The sequence below is a fragment of the Excalfactoria chinensis genome, chromosome 2, assembly GCF_039878825.1.
Source record: "Excalfactoria chinensis isolate bCotChi1 chromosome 2, bCotChi1.hap2, whole genome shotgun sequence".
Classification (NCBI taxonomy): Eukaryota; Metazoa; Chordata; class Aves; order Galliformes; family Phasianidae; genus Excalfactoria; species Excalfactoria chinensis.
In genome coordinates, this window is record NC_092826.1 from 11,059,800 (window position 1) to 11,080,742 (window position 20,943).

The 20,943-nt window shown below is 39.3% G+C and overlaps 1 protein-coding gene across 1 annotated transcript in view; it reads right to left on the minus strand.

Annotated features, from left to right (window-relative positions):
* Positions 1-1,026: 1,026 nt before the first annotated feature.
* The window catches only part of FER1L6 (fer-1 like family member 6), a 76,293-nt gene continuing 56,376 nt past the window's right edge, over positions 1,027-20,943 (minus strand). Inside the window, exons 27-41 of the mRNA XM_072330651.1 lie at positions 19,890-20,012; positions 19,745-19,784; positions 17,413-17,528; positions 16,405-16,536; positions 15,263-15,388; positions 14,189-14,316; positions 13,428-13,598; positions 12,493-12,653; positions 10,612-10,754; positions 10,150-10,238; positions 8,564-8,662; positions 6,078-6,319; positions 5,581-5,744; positions 3,858-3,958; positions 1,027-1,213 (exon numbers count right to left, since the gene is read on the minus strand). Of these exons, the coding sequence (XP_072186752.1) occupies positions 1,027-1,213; positions 3,858-3,958; positions 5,581-5,744; positions 6,078-6,319; positions 8,564-8,662; positions 10,150-10,238; positions 10,612-10,754; positions 12,493-12,653; positions 13,428-13,598; positions 14,189-14,316; positions 15,263-15,388; positions 16,405-16,536; positions 17,413-17,528; positions 19,745-19,784; positions 19,890-20,012 (2,022 nt within the window). The remainder of the gene's footprint in view (positions 1,214-3,857; positions 3,959-5,580; positions 5,745-6,077; positions 6,320-8,563; positions 8,663-10,149; positions 10,239-10,611; positions 10,755-12,492; positions 12,654-13,427; positions 13,599-14,188; positions 14,317-15,262; positions 15,389-16,404; positions 16,537-17,412; positions 17,529-19,744; positions 19,785-19,889; positions 20,013-20,943) is intronic.

Here is a 20,943-nt window from a genome sequence, read left to right on the forward strand (position 1 = left end):
TACAAGTGGAGTATGACGAAAGGCATTTTCTCAAAAGTTGTCTGTACATGTAACTACAGGTGAGGCTGGAGGAGGTTTTTATGCCTACTTCATGTTCTCCCATGCTGAGGCCAGGCGGGATCATTAAGTTACCAGGCATGACAACTCATGCATCGCAGCTGCGGAATCTTCTTTATTTTTTATTAGGATGCAGATTTTCATATTGACTGTTCTGTAAGGCTTTACTCCTTGTTTTCTCTAATCCTCCATTACTTGTTCCACTCTGCATCCTTTTCCTTTTCCATTCCCCATTCTCTCTGTTCCAACATCAGGACTCTCCTTCCTTCTCCGCTGCAAGGATCATTTGCTACTGCAGTGCCTGCAGTAGAGCCTTCATCTTCTGATCCCTTCTCTCCAGCAATCTTCAGCACTTTCAGACTGCAGCTGAAAAAAGTTCTTTCCATCTCCTGCTTACTCCCATCACTGTCACTTAGCACATTTATAACTGTGAGGTGTGTTTATAGAGCACAGCACTCCTCTTGAGGAATGCAGCTTGAATTCTGCTTCAAACACCAAGTGAGCAAATTGAACTTCTGATTTATTAATAAACCTATTAGCTCAAAAGTCATAACTTTATAAAATCACTCCAAATAATTAATTGCAAAACTATGCAACAACATAGCACAGATTTTTCTCTCAATATTTAATCTTTTTATTTTTCTTTTTCTGTAATAAACACACAGTTGACAAATCAGCTTCTGTGTAACATTAAGGATTTCACTTCTAAACTCTTTTTTAGGTGCAGAATGAAGTTTTCATTGGCACTGAAGCTACAGCAGGATGTTAATGATGATGTATAGTAAGGCAGAGTCTGAACAAGTAGCCAAAGAAGATGTGAACATATTCTAAGACAGTTCCAGTTTCTCAGAGGAGTAGTTATGCTTTCTGTTTAAGGGAGTGAGATGTATTTCAGGTTCATTAACTCTGCCTGCTTTTATTTTTAACTGAAGCGTCTGTATACAATTGGTTCCCATGACAGCTGTAATGCTATGCTCCTCCTACAACTAGCCTACGACTGATTGCACCTGGCAACGTGTAGATGAAGAGCACCAAGAAGACGACGAGAATAAGCAGAATTATGCCAATGATGATGTACTTCTTGTAATTTCTCCAGATCAGGTGGTACAAACACTTGAAAGGATTGACAAACCAAGAGAAGGATGTGTCTGGTCGGCTAAGGAAGAAGAAAGAAAAGAAGAAATAAAAGCTTTTGTAAAGGCAGAGCCAGTTATTTTCAAAGCTACCCCATCACAAAATATATACTTATTAAAAAAAAAAAAAAAGACCTTTAGCTCCTGGGAGTCCACTAAAGGGTTTAGAGAGAATTGCTATGATTTTCATGTACTCCTGGGTCATCCATCTGTCCCCAGGTTCAAGTTCTACACTGCTAAGAATGAAATCACCGTTCACACTTCCTAACTCCTCCAATTTAGGGCATGATATTGGGTTCAAAATTAGAGAAAAGATTGTAAGAAATGCTAAAGAAGAAATGCAAGTATCTTAAACTTGAGTATGAAAGCTCTCTATTTGTTGCAAAGAATTTAGCATTGCCAAAGGAGTAATGAATCACTACAAAAAGTCTGTGTAGTGATTGTCACAGTGCCATAACAGACACTCAGCTCAAGTCTAGCATACTGCCCCAAATGGCATGTTGTCAGGAGTTTTAAAACAGGCCTCCTGAAAACAAGTTGAGAGGAAACCCAAAATCTAGGTAGGCTGTACACCTTATGGTGGGGCATATCCACACTCCGCAATCATGCGTTTCTTCCAAATGTTGTCCCATGTCATATTCTGCTCCATAACCACTTTCTTCATCTGACTGCATAGCCAGGGAAGCAGCATTCCCCTTAGGAAATATATTGCTGTAATCTCTACTCTGGCATGTCACATTACTTGGGAGGTCGTTACACCTCTGACTTCAGTTGCCTTACCCATGCAATGAGCTGAGCCAACATCTATCAGCAGTGTGTGATGGGATGACCCGCAAAATGCAGTAGCGCTGAACAGCACTAACAGTAGCAAAATTGGGTGCAAGTTTTCTGTGTTATCAAATACTACTGTAATAGTGCAGATGGTAAAGCAGTAAGAAGAATAAAATTAACTCTGGAGGTTACAAAAATTAATGGACTTATTTTACATCAGAAAGCTGATTACGGAATTTAAACAGTAACTCAGTCATCTGCAGTGTTCAGTATTCAGAATGTAAATCTGACAGAAACTCAGGAAATCTCAAGGGCCAACTGAATATATTTTAATTGAAGACTGTTTTATTGTGAGAGTGGAAATGGCCAGGAAATTAATATTAAAAAAATAAGCCCTCTGGGTTAAAAGGAATTGCAAAAAAACACATGCAATAGAGTCATTATTTTACATGTTCCAACTAGGGGGCTTTTCATAACCTTTAAGGGGGAAAAAAAAAACATACTGGCTTGTTTAATTTGTTTTCGGTGCAACACAAACAACAGAATTCAGTACCAGTTACAGCAGCATGTGTTGTAACAGAGAGCATTTACCTGAAAAGCATCCTCTGGCAGAGACAGAGTGATGGACAACCCTATTGTGGTTTTGGCAGTAGGAAATCATACCCACTACTAATAATCATGCACCTTATTTGTCATTTGTTTTAGTCTCCAGACATTTAATCTTTGTCCACCTTTTGGGTTAAGAAAGATACTGGATGAAATGATTGATTAAAGGCTTCCCAAAGCTCATTCTCAATGAGTCTCTGATGCTTCTAATTTTCAAACTAAATTCATATACTTTATATGGCTATTGGCAAATACACCTTTATGCCATTTTCTCATTTTTAATGTTTCCTGTTCTATATCAAATAAACAAAAAACAAACAGGATTTGCAATGATTACCTTTACAATTTGCTATTGATTTTTGGAAGCTTTAATAACAGGATATGTAACATCTACTTCCTCATTATTATAGAACAAAGTACTTGAGGCATGATAGAGGTCTTTTCTTCCTACCTGTAAAACCCTCAGCTGATTAAATATATTTTTTTAATGTGCCAAAAAGTGTAAGATAAAATCTTTTGGATCATCTGCTTCTGTTAAACCACTTAAAATGTCCTCATTAAGAGCATTATGATAAAAAATAAGCATCTTCATTCTTTTGACTGTGATGATAGAAATAATAATAGAGATGTATTTTTTATAAGAGTGAAAAGATTCCAGTATGGCCTGACTTCAGCGTTGTACATGTGATTCATTCATGCAGAAAAAGACAGGTGCAGGCAGGGATCAGTTTTTAACTAATATTTATCAATTTCAAATGTGTTCAGACTATTCATTTCCTAATGCTAAGACTCTGACTCCTAATGGTCAGATTAACAAAATAAATAAATAAATAAATAAATATATAAATATATATATATATATATAACTGTTTAATACAAATGGTTTGCAGAACTTGAAATATTAATGGATTACATTTATCCTCTTAATGTAATAAATATCCCTCTACTTTAATTGTTGGTCAGGTATCACGTCTGGACAGGTAGTGGCTGACAAGGTTATCATGCATCAGGTCAGCTATGGAACAAGCCTGTGTGTGAACTCTAGCTGAGGACAAATGGGCAGCAGTGTGATTGATTTTGGCTGCCAGAGGAAGACAATTCCATTTACCTGGAGTGTGTTGCCAGCTCAAAGCGCCAGCAGCCAGCTTTGTCATGAGTGCAAGGATGCACAAGTCAGCCAGATGGCTTGCTCAAGGTTATAGTGGGAAAGAGAAGAGCAGGGAGAGCTGCTCGTTCCCAGTCCTGCTGGATGCCCCTGCACAGCTTTTTAACAAGTCAGCTGCCACTCACTTGGGTTTCTCCAAGGGCTCCGGCTCCTTTCGTGCTTTGCCTACCGGATTCTTCTCAGCTTCTTCTGCTGTCACTAAGTGAAACTCAGCTTCCACTTTGCCCTGCATCGGGGAGATCATATGTAAGCATCCATTACTGGGTAATTATAATTAAATCTCAGCAGGAATTGTCTTGTGGAGAAATTATAGAACCAGATGAGGATGAAGGAAATTGATTAAAGAAAATAAGAGAAAGTCTTTGCATTTAAAGAAAAAAGAAAAAAAAGAAAAAAAGAAAAAAACAAAAAAAAACAAAAACAAAAACAAACAAACAAACAAACAAACAAAAAAACAAAAAACAAAACAAAAAAAAAACCACAAAGGAAAAGCCAGGCACAAAATCCCTGATTTATGCTACAGGACCATGAGGGAAGGGAGGTAGGATGCTTTCTCCCAGACCCATAAATACCTTTTATGCTTTTTAATTATAATGTGATTCATCTGAGAAGACTTGTTGCAAAATTTGTCATAGAATCACAGCATTGTCTGAATTGGAAGGGATCTTTAAAGGTCATCTAGTCCAACTCCCCTGCAATGAACAGGGACACTTACAGCTAGATCAGGGTGCTCAGAGTCCCATCCAGCCTTGCCTTGAATGTCTTCAGGGGTGGCGCATCCAACACCTCTCTGGACACGTTCCTGTGCTGCACCACACTTCTTGTAAAAAACTTTTTCCTTATATCCAGTCTAAATCTCTCCTCTTTTAGTCTGAAGCCATTTTTCCTTGTGTTACCACAACAGGCTCTGCTAGAGAGTCAGTCCCTTTCTTTCTTAAATCCTCCCTTTAGACATTGAAAGGCCTCTATCTGGTCTCCCCAGAGTCTTTTCTATTCACACCAGATATCACTTGTCCCTGTGGAGCTAAAAGGCTCTGCTGGAAAATGAGTGGCTAGGGTTGACAGGGTGCAGTCCAGCAATGAGGAGAAATGTAGGCAGTCATGGGTGATTAAGTGATTGAGGCCACACATCACAAAAATAAGATATCTAGAAATGAGATCTGTGTGCAGAAAATGTCACGCAGTCCTAGAGCTTTTCTCAGCACCAATTTACTGATAATTTCCACAGTTCAGAAAAGCCATAAGGGAATATAACTGGTGTTCTATTGCTTGTTTTCATTGAGACAAACCATTCAAATCTGTTGAGTAACCTACAAAATACTAATAAAATATCATATCTGCTACACCTCACAGCAGAAAGGTGAGCGACCTGATCGAGCTGTAGATATCCCTGCTCATTGCAGGACATTTGGACAAGAAGACCTTTAAGGGTCACTTCCAACTCAAACAATTCTATGGTTCTGCAATTCTATGAAGTATATAATTTGAGTTAGTTGTATTCGTAGAATCAACCATAACATATGCTATGGAGTTTAGAGCTTCTTAACTATGAGAAATATCTTTTGCCCTTGCACTCACAGAAACACTTTATTTTATTCTCTACCCATCAGGTGTGCTGGGAGATGAGCAGTGGAGGAAGGCAAACTAAAAATACAGTGTTCTGGTTACACTGGGATTTTCTGAACCAAACCACTGAAGCACATGAGGGGATGTTGTGCACTGACAGTGATGGTTGTTCTTCAGATGACACGTTCTTAATTAGTATCTCTGTCATTATGTCTCTGTCAGGATCTCAGCAGAGCGTAGCACCTTCAGAGAAGAGCTGTACATGGGCAGTGAGCTACCTACCGTGAGCTCCCCAGCTTTGATGAAAGGCCACCAGCCTCTTACACGCTTCTGCTGAAAGATGGAGATCTTATTGTCTTCACATGCTGCCACAACCATGCCTACATCACAGCTCTTGGCTGTCTTTGCTGCCCGAGGGAACCCATTCAGGTTCAGTTCAAGAGTGCCTGGAGGGAGAGGGGATGATGTAGCACTTGGAGATGGAAATATACAAATGCATTAAAATAGAAGATACATGGAGCAATGCAGCATCTTAGCCACAGTCTCCAGAGAAGTGAGGAACATTCTGTACTAACAGTGATTTGTTTATTTTGTCTCTACATTGCTTCATTGGAGTTCCTAATCATTTGCTCTACAAGAAATGGATAAGGTGCTAATTTGGTGCCTTGGAGAAAGATACAAAACACTATGGTCTTAGGCACCTCCTTGTACGTACCTTTGTACAGTACAGGTATAAAGAGAACTCAGGCGGAATTCAGATAGTTTCACTGCATACTTACCCAGGAAATCATCTGAAGAGAGCCTTTCAAAGTCCCACACCTGAAGCACAAGCTCAGCAGGTATCTTGCGCTCTGTCTTTTCCAAGGAAAATATGTTTTCTCTTTTACTAACGACCATTTGTTTTTCTGCTGGGAGATAGTGGAATGGGAACACAAAGCGCCAGTTGAAGTTGCCCTCTCCCGTCAAGGAGTTGTAATGAACGTCTGTCTCCTGTTTGTCCTCTTCCAGGCCCTTTATCCACCTGTGGAAGCACATAGAGGATTACACTGACATCACCAGGGGAGCCTGAATTGCCATTGTTTTCATTTGGTAAAATGCGTGATAATTTACTAAATCTTCCCTAATCAACAGGAAGGAACACACTGTCCAGGACTGTGACACTCAGTGAGAGCCCTAGCTCAGGTACTATAGCTACCTCCAAGCTGTTCTGTGGGCTACACCACTTTTCAGTTAAGACTGAAAAGATAAATTTTATTTAGATCAAACTCCAAAAGGCCTTTTGGCAATACGTTGCTGGCTTGTTTTGGACAGGCAAAACCAGCATCATTCCTTTATTCATTGTTGATCATCACATATTCATGTGTCATCCTAACAGACTCTGTGTCAGTGTCCCAAGGCTGATTTAAGTGTACAATATTAGAGTCTATATTGTTTGCTGTTTCAGTCTGAGGGTATGTGGACACACTCCAGAGCCTCAAAGTCTTTCTTGTAGTGAGGGGCCCACAACTGAACACATTACGTGAAGTGCATTCTCACAAGAGCTCAGTACTGAGGAATGATCACCTCTGTAATTGTAACGTTTTTGTGCTGCACCCAAAGAGCAGCATTTTCCCTGCAAGCCCTGTTAGTTCAAAAATAAATGTGGAAAACTGTAACAGTCCCAAGCACCACACCGCTCCAGGGCAAATCCTTGCCTGGTGACATATTCAGTGCTAAGTGCACTCTCTGAGCATAATGAGATACTCATCTTTGTCAGTAAGGCACAAAAGCAGACAGCTCTGGCAGTGTTAGCAATGTCATACTATCACAGCTCAGTACAAAGGCTGGCTGCCCATTTATTTCCTTGGTTTTTAGCTTGCACTGATTGTTATGTTCTCAGAGCTAATTCTCTCCTACTTCTCTGAACATGTTCAGTTCAGAGGTGGCTTCATCTGAGCAAACACTGGAATAACAGCTTCTCTCAGGGAACTGTAAGGGAAGATTTGCTCAGCCAATGTGCACAATGGCCTCACTTGCTTCTTACTGGGACCACGTGGCTGTGCTGGTGAACACTTCACCCGAGCTAATGGCACTATCTCAAAGAGACAGCTAACACACAGCATGGTCAGAGATAGCTCAGGTTTCCCTGGTAAAACATATATATAGATATATCCTAAAAAGGAGTAAGAGCTGCTTTGTCCTTCAGCTTACTTTGCATTTTCCTGTTGTTTTCAGACAAGGGGGAAAACATCCTCCCTTCCCCCGTCCATCAGACCCAGTGCTCCCTCCTCCAGCTTTTTGCTTCTGATCATTGGCAAAACAGGAATAGATTTTTAGGAACATTTATTTTTTTCTGTAGCCCCAGTGCCCTAAAAATACAGATTATTTTTTTCAGGACTGCAATAGGAAGTACTCCAAAACAGGAAAGGAATTTTAAGAAGTAACCTGTTTCTTTCTCAAGAAATACCTGGTTAGAGTGGTTTGGTTTATTCTCACTGAACTGAATTCTTTCCCTTGTATTGATTATCCCACTAAGGGCTCTGAAGCTGCAGCAGGGAGGAGATGGAGTGCAGAAAGAGCACGTGTGAGCTTCTGAATATGGCCATGGTGATTTATCCACACAGATTCCTCACATAGAATAACAGAATGGCTTTGGTTGGAAGGGACCTTAAAGATCATTTGTCCCGAACCCCTGCCATGGGCAGGGCTGCCCTGCACCAGACCACACTGCCCAGGGCCCCATCCAGTCTGGCCCTGAATGCCTCCGGGGATGGGGCATCCACAGCTTCTCTGGGCAGATGTGCCAGCGCCTCACCGCCCTTTGAGTAAAGAATTTCTTCCTAATGTCTAACCTAAAGTGAGATTAGATAATATTTCCCAAGGAAATAGTCTGGTATATTCCAGTGTCTTCTCTCTCTGATGACTCTAATTCCCTTTTCTCCAGTTATTTCGTACCACTCTGCTTGAGTGTAATCCCTTCCAGTTCATATTTTGTGTTTGATCTGTGATGTGGGTTTAGTATTCTTCATATGTGATCTCTTCCCACAAGGGAAGAAAGGACAAGTATTATTTCTTACAGTTGATTTTAAGTGAGAAAAATGGTTAAATGGTACTCAGTATAAACAACCAGTTTAGAAAGGAATTCAGAGCAAAGTACCAAGGTTAAAGAAATAGCTCATCAGATAGCCCCACAAGACAATTTCTGTGACTGATCTTCAAATCAAAAATTATTATTGTTATTATTATTATTATTTGCCCTTTTGAAGCCAGGTTCTAAAGAACTTACCCCTTTACATAGATGTCGCTTGATTTTTGCCCTGTAAAGATATTTTCATCTTCTAGAATTACATCTTCTGTGTTCCAAATGATTACCCTCAGTTCATAGCTGAAAAAGAAAAGAAACATTTTGTATAACTAGGATCATGGTCATTGTGTGACCACTGGTTGGACAATAATGTAGGCCTCTACCAAATCATGCTTTTATAAAGTGAGAAATGTTGCATCTGTGAAAAACTCTTAAAATAGCACCAGCCTCGGGTCCCTTCTGTTTACAAGAGAGTCAGATGATAAAATATGGATCATAGAATCATTGAACGGCCTGGGTTGAAAAGGACCACAATGATCACCTAGTTTCAACCCCCCTGTTGTGGGCAGAGTCACCAACCGCCAGACCGGGCTGCCCAGAGCCACATCCAGCCTAGCCTTGAATGCCTTCAGGCTCACAACCTCTCTGGGCAACCTGTTCCAGTGCATCACCACCCTCTGAGTGGAGCATGCTGAATGACAGCAGCATCACAGCCAGCTTTGGATAGATGGAAAGTTCCTTGCTTTTTATGTGCACATTCCTTTGTGGTTTTCTTTACAAAACTGCTGCAGTGAAACAGGTGAAATTGACCTGAATGACATCATCAAGTCAGCCATCAAGACTATAAGCAGCTTGTAATAAAAACCAGAGCTCCGTAAGAGGCGCTTTTCAGAAGAAATGGCCAAAATGATTATATTTGGTGCAATTCAGTGAATTTAACAGGGAAAAAAGTACTGTTTAGACATATTTTCACTTAAGTAAGCCCAATGATCATCTTCATACGCAACAGCAAAAAGAAATCATTCCCATCCTTTCCATTCCCTATATGCAGAAAGGAAAATAAGCAAGTCTTTATTAAATTGTTCCTTGTTCAAAAACAAATGAAGCATGAGTAGTATTTGCTGCTGCTTGGACAGAAAATTCCCAAGGAAGGCTTTGCTAAAGTATAGGAATAAAAGTGACATAGGGTGACCTGAGAACTCTGCTGGTCATTTTTATTTTCCACTTACAAGCATTAAACAAGCTTGAAGAGCTATGTGTAATACCGAACATTAAGCAGCAGAGTCCATCTGAAATTTGAGAAACTGCTGTTCCATTTCTGTCTACTGCTGCTTTATGCATCTCTTGATCATCTCTTTGAACCAAGTACTGAAAATCCAATAGGTACAGCACTGTGTCACATTAACGATCTCACTCAGTTGCTGAGCACATTACATAACCAGAGGAAGTGCTGAAAACAGAATTACTTCTTTCAGCTTTACAAATGGAAGATAATAACGGAATTAGAGCCTCTAGGCACCTGAAATTTCTATGTGAAAGAGGGATGTCTTTCTAGAAGTGTTATGGTAGCCTTGGATGTAAAAATCACCAGCAATTCTTTGGCTTGTTTAATTAAAGAGACAAAATTAAGCATACATCTTTGACTTCAGTAATGTGAATCAACAAAACCTTTTTCAGGATCACAGAAATTTGTTATGATGGTTCTTTTACTAGTTCTTTCCAGACACTTAAGACTCAGTCTCTGAAGACTTATGGCACCATGTTTAGAGGAAAGCACATACTATTACCCTTTGGGTTTTCTTGGTGAAATGTCCACTGGGGGTCCTGGCAGAGGCATGTGTTTTGGAAACATGTCAACCCACATCTGTAAACGACCCTTGAAAAAAAAAACAGAAACATTTCTCTAACTCTATTGATTAAGACTTTTGAAGGTTTTTTGTGTAGTTCTGTCTTATAAAACCACTGCTCCCTCCCTGGGTACCAACCAGTTCATTACTTTGTAACAGTCTCATCCGTAAGCTATCTACACAATGTATTTTTTCACACACATATTCTAGCAACCTCTCAATAGGTTGGTGTAAGTTGGAATTGAGTTCAAACATTGGTAGTTTCAAGGCAAAATCCATACAAAAACAGTACGCCTGAATGCTGTCTCTGCAAGTTTGCAGATAAAAACTGAAGTCACAGTACCTGGAGCAAAGGAAAACTTCTCCTGGGTCTACCACCACCCTACCATCTCTGAGCTCTACCTGTTCCATGCCTGGTTTATCCTTATGGTAGAGAGGCCGAGTCTCAATATGCTCTGGGACCAGTTTGTATCCAACTTCAGGGATTTCTTCCCAAGAACGTAAAACCTTTAAGGAAAGATGTTCATACGATTCAACTGGCTCCTCTACAGGAAAGGTAAAACAAAAAGAACAACCAGAGCCAAATTAGCATGACAAACCCTTGTGTAATATGTTCTATTAAATATTAAAGATGGTCATTAAAAATCTGATTAAATTAGAAGGAAGATTTTATTTACCTCAGTAAAGGAGAGTCTTAAAGAAAATTTAATTCTCGTAAATGAGCGTACTCACTGTGTTAAATAGAGCAGTAGAATTTAGGCAACAGCTTTTCTATGCATACAGTAAATACTTTCACCAGAAATTTATACCTATAGCTTTGGTTTGCATTTTGATGGCAACGGCAAAGATTCCCCTGAAGAACCAAATCACACCTCAAGGAAAGAGCAGCAATGTGAGGGCTGAAGGCCATGGGCAAGGACTCATCTTCTAAGCAGCTCAGCTTTGCCAGCCTCCTCAGCCTGGAGGAGGGTAATTCAAAGAAGGAGCAGTCTTAATAGTGCAGGTGATGTGGTTATTGAAAAGGAGAGGAAGCCTTCTGAGCCCTTGAGCCTTTTTTTTTCTCCCTTTTTGTGTGAGTTCCACTGGAGATTTGAAGCAGGATGTCTCGCTTTCCCAAGAGTGCTGCTATTTCAGAGTTGCTGGTAGGTTACAAATGATTGAATTTGAACTTAAACAGTATTGAACCCTTCCTAATGGCACAGCAAGGAAGGATAACTCTCTGGTTCTGAGTCTTGATTCCCTTTTTTGCAGCAGCATGTACATGAGATGTAATACGTTTCATCTAATTTTATCCAGATAAAGGCAAGGTCTTTAGTATCTTCTACTCAATCAGGGCTCAGTCAGCTATTGAGACAGATTATTCCTTCATAACCCTTTCTGTCTGTCATAGGCATCTTTCTAAAGACTGTTCTTGCATCTTCTGAAGATGCTGTTTGTTCTTACTGGCTACAAGCAGCCCTAGGCTACCTTGAAGTAGATATCTAACTTCCATACTTCTAGAACAAAGTTAAATTACTCTTTCTCTTACTATTTAAATCCGGATGTAAGTCCATCAAGTACTGTTTTCACCACCTGCAATGTAGAAATGTTACTGTGTCCCCTTTTCAGTACTTCTCTAAATCTCAAATCTATGACCTTTCTTAGTTTTATAAATCCAAATGATGAACAACAGAAGGACCCAGCTGGAAATAAGGACCCAGATGGCCCAGTCAGAGCAGCAGTTCGGTTAAAGAGCGTATAAAAAACTGTGTGCTGTAAACTATTTCTTTACAATATGATGAAAAATTTGTGTGCACAAGCTTTTCAGGAGATGAACTTCACCATCTGGTTCTGAATTTCCTTTCTTTTAGTTTCCATCATTTTGTTTGTCATTGATTGTTCCGAATCTCATTGTACTGAACCAGATTTTGATCTAGATCAGGGAGTCACATTTGCTCGTTTGCCAGTGAGGAATACAAGCAGCAATATTAGAAACTCTCTCAGGCCAACAAACTGAAAAATGGACCAACACTTCTCTGACAGTGCTGCATGAACAGCATTCCACTGGAGGAGTGAGCTGTATTTTTTCTGATGCCAGAAGGAATTTGCTCTAAGATGAATAAACACAGAGAAGTGAGGAGTATGTTCTCTACTATCTCCAAGACTATCTCCTTTGGTTCTACCTTGTTTCTATCCTCACTTCTCTTTTCCTAACTCTAAGGACAGTACATAGAATACATAGCACAAGAAGGTCCCAGCTATAGGGACTGTAATTAGTCAAAGAATGATGAACTACTTTGTTACCATTCTCATCTTCAGTGAAGACTGTCTGTCCCTTGAAGACTTTTGTTCCTACTTGTATCTCCCCTGGCCGCATGAAAGGCCCATTTATTCTGTTGTCCTTACACAGCTTAGTGAGGATCTCACTTGGCTTGGTTGCATCTCGCCATGCGTTGTACCCTTCTCTGTAAGGAGAGAACAGAGTGGAGAGAAATGGCTGAGATTTTCCCTCATCAAAATGGGCAGCCAAGAGAAGAGAAGGACTAGAGATTCACCCCTGTTCTACCTGAAGGATTCAAATCTACATATTCTATCTCCTGGATAACGCTTAAGGAAGATGCATTCTGTTGCTTCCTTGTGCAAAAGGGGAAGCTGAGATTGTCTTGGACCTGGAACAAGGACATAAAGAAATACTTCATACTAGAGCTATCACAGGCTTGGGGTTTGGTCCATGCTACTGGATCTCTTTTTTATGTTTTCCACCTTTTGTAGATAAAATAGTGAAACCATCATAGAACAAGAACCCCAAATCCTCATCTCTCAGGCCCCACCCCAGGGCAATGGGGTTCTTTTAGTTTGGTTTTCTCCATACTGATTAATCTCTGTGCACAACAACAACCTTGAGAGTCCAGACGTGTGATTGGGATCAGGAGCTCAGTGTCACTGTTTTGTCAGTCATTTCCACTACAGTGGCCCTATATGCCGGTCCAAAGGCAATTTATCAAGCAGGTATGCTATACAGAAGCTGTTTATTATCTAAAGCACCCAGTGAACAAATAGTGTTGTAGGCTGACAGATACCCAGAGCTACTGCTATGCTCTGTGGTGACATTTAATTAAAATACCTCCTGTGACTTTTGTCCTGGAGAAATTTTAATTTTTGGCCACATCTGGAATTTCTCCTTCAAAACATTCATTCACCACATGCTGCTCTCTGTGGCTGTCTGAAGAGGTACTTACATTTCATACTGACTTTGTAACCCACAGGTAGCTCTATGCCTGCTGTAGAAACGATTTTCCAAATCAATTTTAGTTTCTCCTATCAAATCATCGGTTCCCACAAAGTCATGGTCATAGATCAGAACTGTAAGCAGGGAATCCTTGGGAAATGTCGCCTGGATTTCAAATGACCTATGGGAAAATTTGGGAAGAACATGAAGTCAAATCAGTTTTGGTACCTGGAAAAGTAACTTAATGAATATAATGTGAATAATGTGTGGATAGTTTGCTCAGCTTGCAAATTTTCTAGTATACAATTGTACTTTTGTTTGTTTGCTTGTTTGTTTTTATTTGTTTGTTTGTTTTGCTTGTATTTTTTGTTTTAGGGTTAGGGTTAGGGTTAGGGTTAGGGTTAGTAAGTAAGTATAACAATTTAATGTTTTCTGAGAGTCTGAACCCCAAGAAGACTGGGTCATGTTAAAACTAGTTCTTTAATGATGATATTTATTTAGCATTCTGTTCAGTCTGAGATGGAAACACACTTTTCTGTGCATATTTATTTCCCTCTAAACTTTGTATTAATTTGCTGAGACAAGATTATTTGTTGCTTCACTTCCTCTCGTGCATCATTTCAAGAAACCTTTCACAGATTGCATTTCATGATGAATTGATTGTCATGAAAATGAAATAATTTGTAATTATACAGGGTGACATAAATTTTCAACATTTTAATCAGTAGAATTATAAAACATCTGAACAGGCCAACATCAGCCTTCACTGACCTTCCAAACACTGGGTTCAGCTGCTTGGGAATGTAGTTTTCTCTGTCTTTAATTTCTGTGTTGCCTAGTCTCAGAACAATGTAGGGATCCGACTTGCCATCTGGATCAGCTGGGCTGAGGTTAAATGCCTGTTAGGAAGAAAGACTACATCATCAGGAAGCTTGTCTAAATGTATGGTCACAGTGCAACTCTGTGGGTTCCCTGCCTGGTTCCCACATGCTCTGGGATTTAGGAGCCTTATTTGAGTAATAAAAAAATTGTCAGTTAGCATTGCAAGTTGCTTGGAAAAGACAATTTGGGTGAGAGGATTTCCAGAGATGGAGCAGATGGAAGTATTATCCCACCACTGCTAACATGGGTAAAGAAATGGGCAAGAGAGTCAGTGCTGAGGAAGAAGCTGGCTGCAATAGTGCAAGAAAGGATTCCACCAAAGAATGGACGAGATCCTTGGACATTTCAATGTAAGTACTCTTTATATCAAGGAAATAATGCAATCACTTCCTACTCTCAAGTTTTGTCATTGTCTTCTTGTATGGCATTCTTTCCTTCTTTGGCCACCTGCAGTTCTTAAATACCAACTCCTGTTTCATTTCTCACTCTGCACTCCCTCATTATCTGGTCCTCTACATTCTTTCTCTTTCCCATACTTTTTCCATAATATCTACCACTCTGACTACACCCAACACACAGCTCCTACAAAATGTTCTTTTTCCACTCACTGAGAAGGCTGTATTTACATTCGTGTGATTTTGACACAACTCTACTGACTGAGACTTACCAAATTCGCATAATGTGCCTAGAAGAGGTTGTCCATTATGTTATTTTTACCCCTACCCATTTCAGTTGTAACAAATAAAGTGATTCTTCTGTCTTGTGATTCATCGTGATGAGTGTGGAAAGTTTCCTGTTCTGAACACTCTTTTCTACAGCATGAAACATTGTCTGAAATATCAATAAAAAACTACCAGATGGATGAGGATTTTCAGAAGCTTCAGTGCAAAACACTGGAGATAAACCAAGTTGAAAAGCAGCATCCCAGTTATTTCTGGGTTAAAAGAGCAGTTATCTACTTACTGCCACAATGTACACCCTGATAAGGACATTCACAGAGTGGTTTGGTGGTATCCCTTGCAGGATGTGGGGCTGCCCTCCGTCCAGCAAGCTGCCATCCTCAGGACTGGGGTATATGCAGAAAGAGCCCTGGTAATACAGGTAATACGCTGTTCTTATTTATCCTCATCAAAAGTGCAATGCAGAAAGAACACTTCATATGCAAGCAAAACATCATTCATGTATCACATACATACACACAACATGTCTTGTGAAACCACTCTAAGGGAACACAGGATTCAGTCTGCTGAACATCATCTGTTAGAACACTTTTCCTCAATAACATGGTGCACATCTTATCTAGATGACTGCAGGAAATACATGCATGCTTTTAGATCTCTATTTTACTATTTAAAGACCTCCAGATGTTCTAAATCTGCTTTTCTTAACACTAATACTCTATATACAACATTTTGATCTTGCCTACATATTATTTGCAAAATGATAATTTCAGTGAGTTAGTTTCACAGCAGTGTGACTGTAACACAGCTTGCCATATGTTTTTAAAGCCACGTTACAACTCCCATAGATCAATATTATCTTGTGCTGCTAAGTAGCTCACACAGCCTGAAAGCAATTGGTAAGTCATCTGAACAGAAATTGGCATTGCTAACAAAGGTATCAGTGAGTTTAATCAGTCCCTCTGAAGAACAAAGTGCTTGAAATGCTACTAATATTATTCAGGCATTGAACTGCATTTTCAGATTGCCTAATGGTGCTCTGGATCAGACTGTTCAATTGTTTTCACATGGAGCATATAAAAGGGCCTCCAGTTAAACTATTTGAAATGACATACGAGGAGATGTGACTGACAGTGTAGTAACGGAAGTTGCCTAAGTGGAATCCAAACAGCATAATATGTCTCTTCTCCTCATCTGTGATTTAAAACATTTTGTGATCCCTTGTTTCAAATCAATAGCAAACACTTGGTCCTGGATGTTACTTTCATCTATTGGAAAAGGAAAAATATGGCCATGGATCCAGTAAAAGAATTGACTCTATTTAGAACAGACGGCAATTACTCCTTTCTTCCATTTCTGATACACCAAAATATGCATGAAAACATACAGTCTCTAAATTATTACACAATTAACATGAGAGCTCACCTTAAATTTTCCTATTATTCTGTCTTCAGAGTCAGCATGAACTTCGTCATTAGATTTTCCTCTTAAGAGTTGGAAAGTTTTCACCCAATCCTCGAAGTTATTAAATTCACTCTCCAAGTCTCCTTCATAAATCTTTGAAAACAGGAGAATGCTTATTTTTTTGGTGGTGCAGTGAATATATTTATAGCAGCTTTTTTATTACAGGATGATTTAAAATCCATTTTGACTCAAACTATGGATTGCAATAACACCACGGTTTTGCAAAACTCCTTGAGGGAAAAAAAGTTAATTCCCAACTTAAAACAGGAACAGCGCTGTCCTCAATAAAAGTCTTTCCTAAGGACTGAAACAGCACATTAATGCAAGGGGTAGAAGTGACTCTTGAAGAGCCATGATAAACATTTAATAAGAACTGACGTAGAGGAAAAACAGGGTGGATGCATTGCTTACTCTCTGCAGTATGCCTTTGATGTACTGATACTTTTTAACTGTTGTTAAGTATCACATGAAAGCAAAGTAGACAACAATGAAGTGCCATGGGGACAGGTACCAAGATCAAACTGTTTAAAAAACCCCATTCTTTTCCTCCTATAATCTCTGTCTGTAGTTTATAAAGCATTATTCAGTGTGAAAGGGGTTAGCTTAACTATATCCTAAAATATGGAAACAGCAGTTTCAAGTTTCCCTTTATTCAGCTAAAATATAATCCAGAATATCCCAACCTTTTCATATCTCCTCATCTCTTAGAGACTTATATTCTTTGAACTCCTTCTATCCTTACCCAACCAACACAAGCTGGATATTACCACCCCAGCAGGGAAGGTGCACTGGCAGTTGCAGTAATATTGTCTACACTCTTTTTTTAAGTCATTCTTAATAGGTTGTAACACACTATTATTGTATGTGTTGTATGAATTTCAAAGTGTCTGAAATAAATTTGTTTGGCTAAATTCTGTCCCTGGGGTTAAGCTTCAGACAGACTGAATAACAGACTTATTTCTCTCTCACCTGCAGCGTTGCTAAGTTTGGAGTTGTTTCTTGTTGTTTCCTTTTCAGTGTCTTATCCTTCTTTTTGTTTGGCTCCTCTTCTACAGTCAGCACAGTGTAGTCTGAAGTTTGCTTACCTGCAGAGATTTCATGACATCATGTGGATTTCTGGTCAGTAATGTACATCAGGTTCTTCAGATAAGAATGCAAAACACATTTCAAAGATTTCCCCCTTGCTCCTTCTCCATTCATCCTTCTGCTATGAAGCACAAGGTCCCCTTTTTTCCCAGTGCTGTGGACAGAGAGGTGGCGATTCATCCTGTCTGTGGCTGACTTCCTTTGTGATTAGCTTGGTGGACAAAGAATGATGATGTCCTGCACATCTCCTTCCCTGCTGGCCACCTCACAGAACACTGTTGCTTTTTTTCTCACTTCTTGCAGATCTTAACATCTTCCATATAATATTCAAAGCATATTTAAAACTGGAAGCTGCTATTTAGACTGACTACTACTTCAAATATCAAAAGATCCAAGCCTTTCTCTGTTCAAAGGTGTCCTAAACTAGAGTGTATCTCACCTTGGGAAAGCCCAGATGTAGGAAAAATGGGAAGAGGTATCTGCCTAACCATGAGCCAGACTCCAAACAATGAAAGCAGACTTACCAACAAAAAGAGGATGAGACCCTCAAAATGGCACTGGGATCAGTTCTTGGGCCGAAGTCTGGACTTTGAGTTCACTTATCTTTCAAGGTGAGAATGGTTCATATGTGTCTGATACCACTACTACTCAATATTTAGAGCTACACATATATGTACATATTGCATCAGTGCTATCCTATGTGTATAATGCTTATTATCATAGATTAAGAAGTACTACTAGAAGAGAATTTACAAGGTCTTGAATCATCAGACAAAAGACAACATGCCACAACTTCCTTGACAGCAGACAGGTGCTTGTGAACATATCAAGTAGATGTATAATTGTAAGTGAAAACTATATCTTTGTAGAATGTTTTCTATCTAAATATTCCCTCCCTGTGGAGAGGGGAGTTCCACCTGGAAAGTGATCTCTTCCTCATCTCCTAGCAGCAGTGAAATACTGTCAGCTGCAATTTTGAGAGCAATAAAATCAGACATTCAGGTCGTGTCCTCAATCCACAGCAATTTCATCATCTTCTTTATAAAAAAAACAATCACCTCAATCACTGGCGAAGTGCAGTCAGCCATACCATGCAAAGTTACTGGAGTTTAACTTTGAACAACAGCTCTGTGCAAACTGTGAGCATTTCTTTTCTTTCTCAGTCTGTTCAAGAAGTTACCTTTGTTAAAAATAATGACTAAGAGCTGTGCTTGACTAGGAGGGAACCTGTCATGCCATGGACTGTTGGGTTTGATATATTTGTATACATATATACACACACATATGTACACATCTCGAGTACTGTGTTAAGTTTTGGGCCCCTCACTACAAGAAGGACTTTGAGGCCCTGAAGCGTGTTCAGAGAAGGGCAGCAAAGCTGTGAAGGGTCTGAAGCACAAATCTTCTGGGGAGCAGCTGAGGGAACTGGGTTTGTTCAGTCATAGAAAAGGAGGCTCAGGGAAGACCTTATTGCTGTCTGCAACTGCCTGAAAAGAGGTTATGGTGAGGTGGGGGTCAGCCTCATCTTCCAGGTAACAGTGATAGGATGAGAGGGAATGGCCTCAAATTGAGCCAGAAGAGATTCAGTCTGGGCATTAGAAGAAACTTCTCAGAAAGAGAATTTCCATCACTTCCAGGAAGGGGCTGCCCAGGGAGGTGGCGGAGATACCATTCCTGGAAGTGTTCAAGAAATGTGTAGATGTAGTACTAAGGAACACGGTATAGTGGGGAAATATTGGTGGTAGGTGGACTGCTGTGCAAAATAATTTCCCCCTGAACATAATTAACAGCTAAAATTTAACAGCCATGAAAGTTACAAATATGATCATGGATTCTATCTGCATTATCTATTATTATCTATTATTATCTATTATCTATCTGCATTATCATTATTATTCCTATGTTATTGATCCTTAATTGGGTTCAAAATTGAGAGAAGCTCCTTTTCTGAACCTTACAAATGCAGTATAAGACTAGGATAATATTCATTATAATTTTGACATTAAAAGTCTTTGAGAAAACATGAGAAAACTCATGTTTAACCCAACTCTACCTGTGAAGTTTTAACCTACTCACCATTTGATCATCTGTAGAGGAAAGAATCCCCTATACCAGCAGAATTCTGTTATCAGACATTAATGGTCAGCAGTAAAGCAACAGAGAAGAAAAGTTTTAGAAATACAAAATGATAGAAAAATGCAAATAATTTACTTACAGTCTTCAGCTTTCCCCTCACTGGGAAAAATTTCTTTCATCTTTTCAAGGAAGAAGAAAAGACAATGGACAAACTCCTCAGTATGAGCATAATATCAGGTTCATCTAGTTTTATGGTACGAGTTAGGGCTTACTGGGTCACTCACTTTTTGCATCTTGAGCATGGATGCGTAGTATTTTGACCACCAGTCAATAACATTCTCAGCTGATTCATCTGCAATTGTTCTTTTTTTCCTCTTTGTTGACCGTCGCAAGGATTTTTTCCTATCCTGCCAAAGAATGCACAGTTGAACTCTAGAACAGATTCAAATAAATCCCCTTAGACATGACATCTAGAACGAACAGATGTGTATGGGAAAAAAACCTCTACCTCCAAGACATAGAGATACATAAAATACAGTATGAATTAGCACCTCTGTCTTTTATTCCAAGACACTTCATGATGATCATTGCATTAATAAAGCAATCCCTATATTACCTACTTATGATGCTAAAACGTGGAATATTTGAGACACCGCTAAAGAATCAATCCATACAGCAGGTAAATTTACACAGTCATAAGTAATAATATTTTAAGAGATATAAACACACATTTTATGTTCCTAAATATTCTAAGAACTCTTCATTGCCTTTTGAAGATCAGTTCAGCTGAATTCTTCATTAAAAACAAACAAACAAGCCAAAAGCTAATACCATGTGGCAAATTTTACAAGCTTCATTCTTGTTTTAAAAGCCTTGGTCCTTGTCAAGTAGTTTCACCCTCACAGAGAACTGTCGATTTGGCTGCAGAGGTAGGATCATGCATAGAAAGTGGGGATGATGTTTAACATAAAATGGAGAGTTAAATTACAGATTTCCCTCTAAGAATCTTTTCTTACTATATTTGTTATAATGCATTAAAATTGATCTGTAAAAAAGATTCAGGGAGGTGTGTACATCTAGGTATGAGAAACTCCTTCATTTTCCTTGACTTCCTAACTATGAAGGCTTATGGAAGCACCTCATTGAATCATCATGGGTTAAAGGAACATGCTTTGTGCAGCTGCAGAAATAATATGTGAAATGAAGCTCATTCCTGTGGCCTCTGTATTTAGTTTTGCTAATAAACCAGTGACTGTGGTGGCAAAAAAAAAATCAACTGCAGAGAAATGAAGAATATGTGTGCATGAACAAAATATAATGTGCACGTTATATACTGTA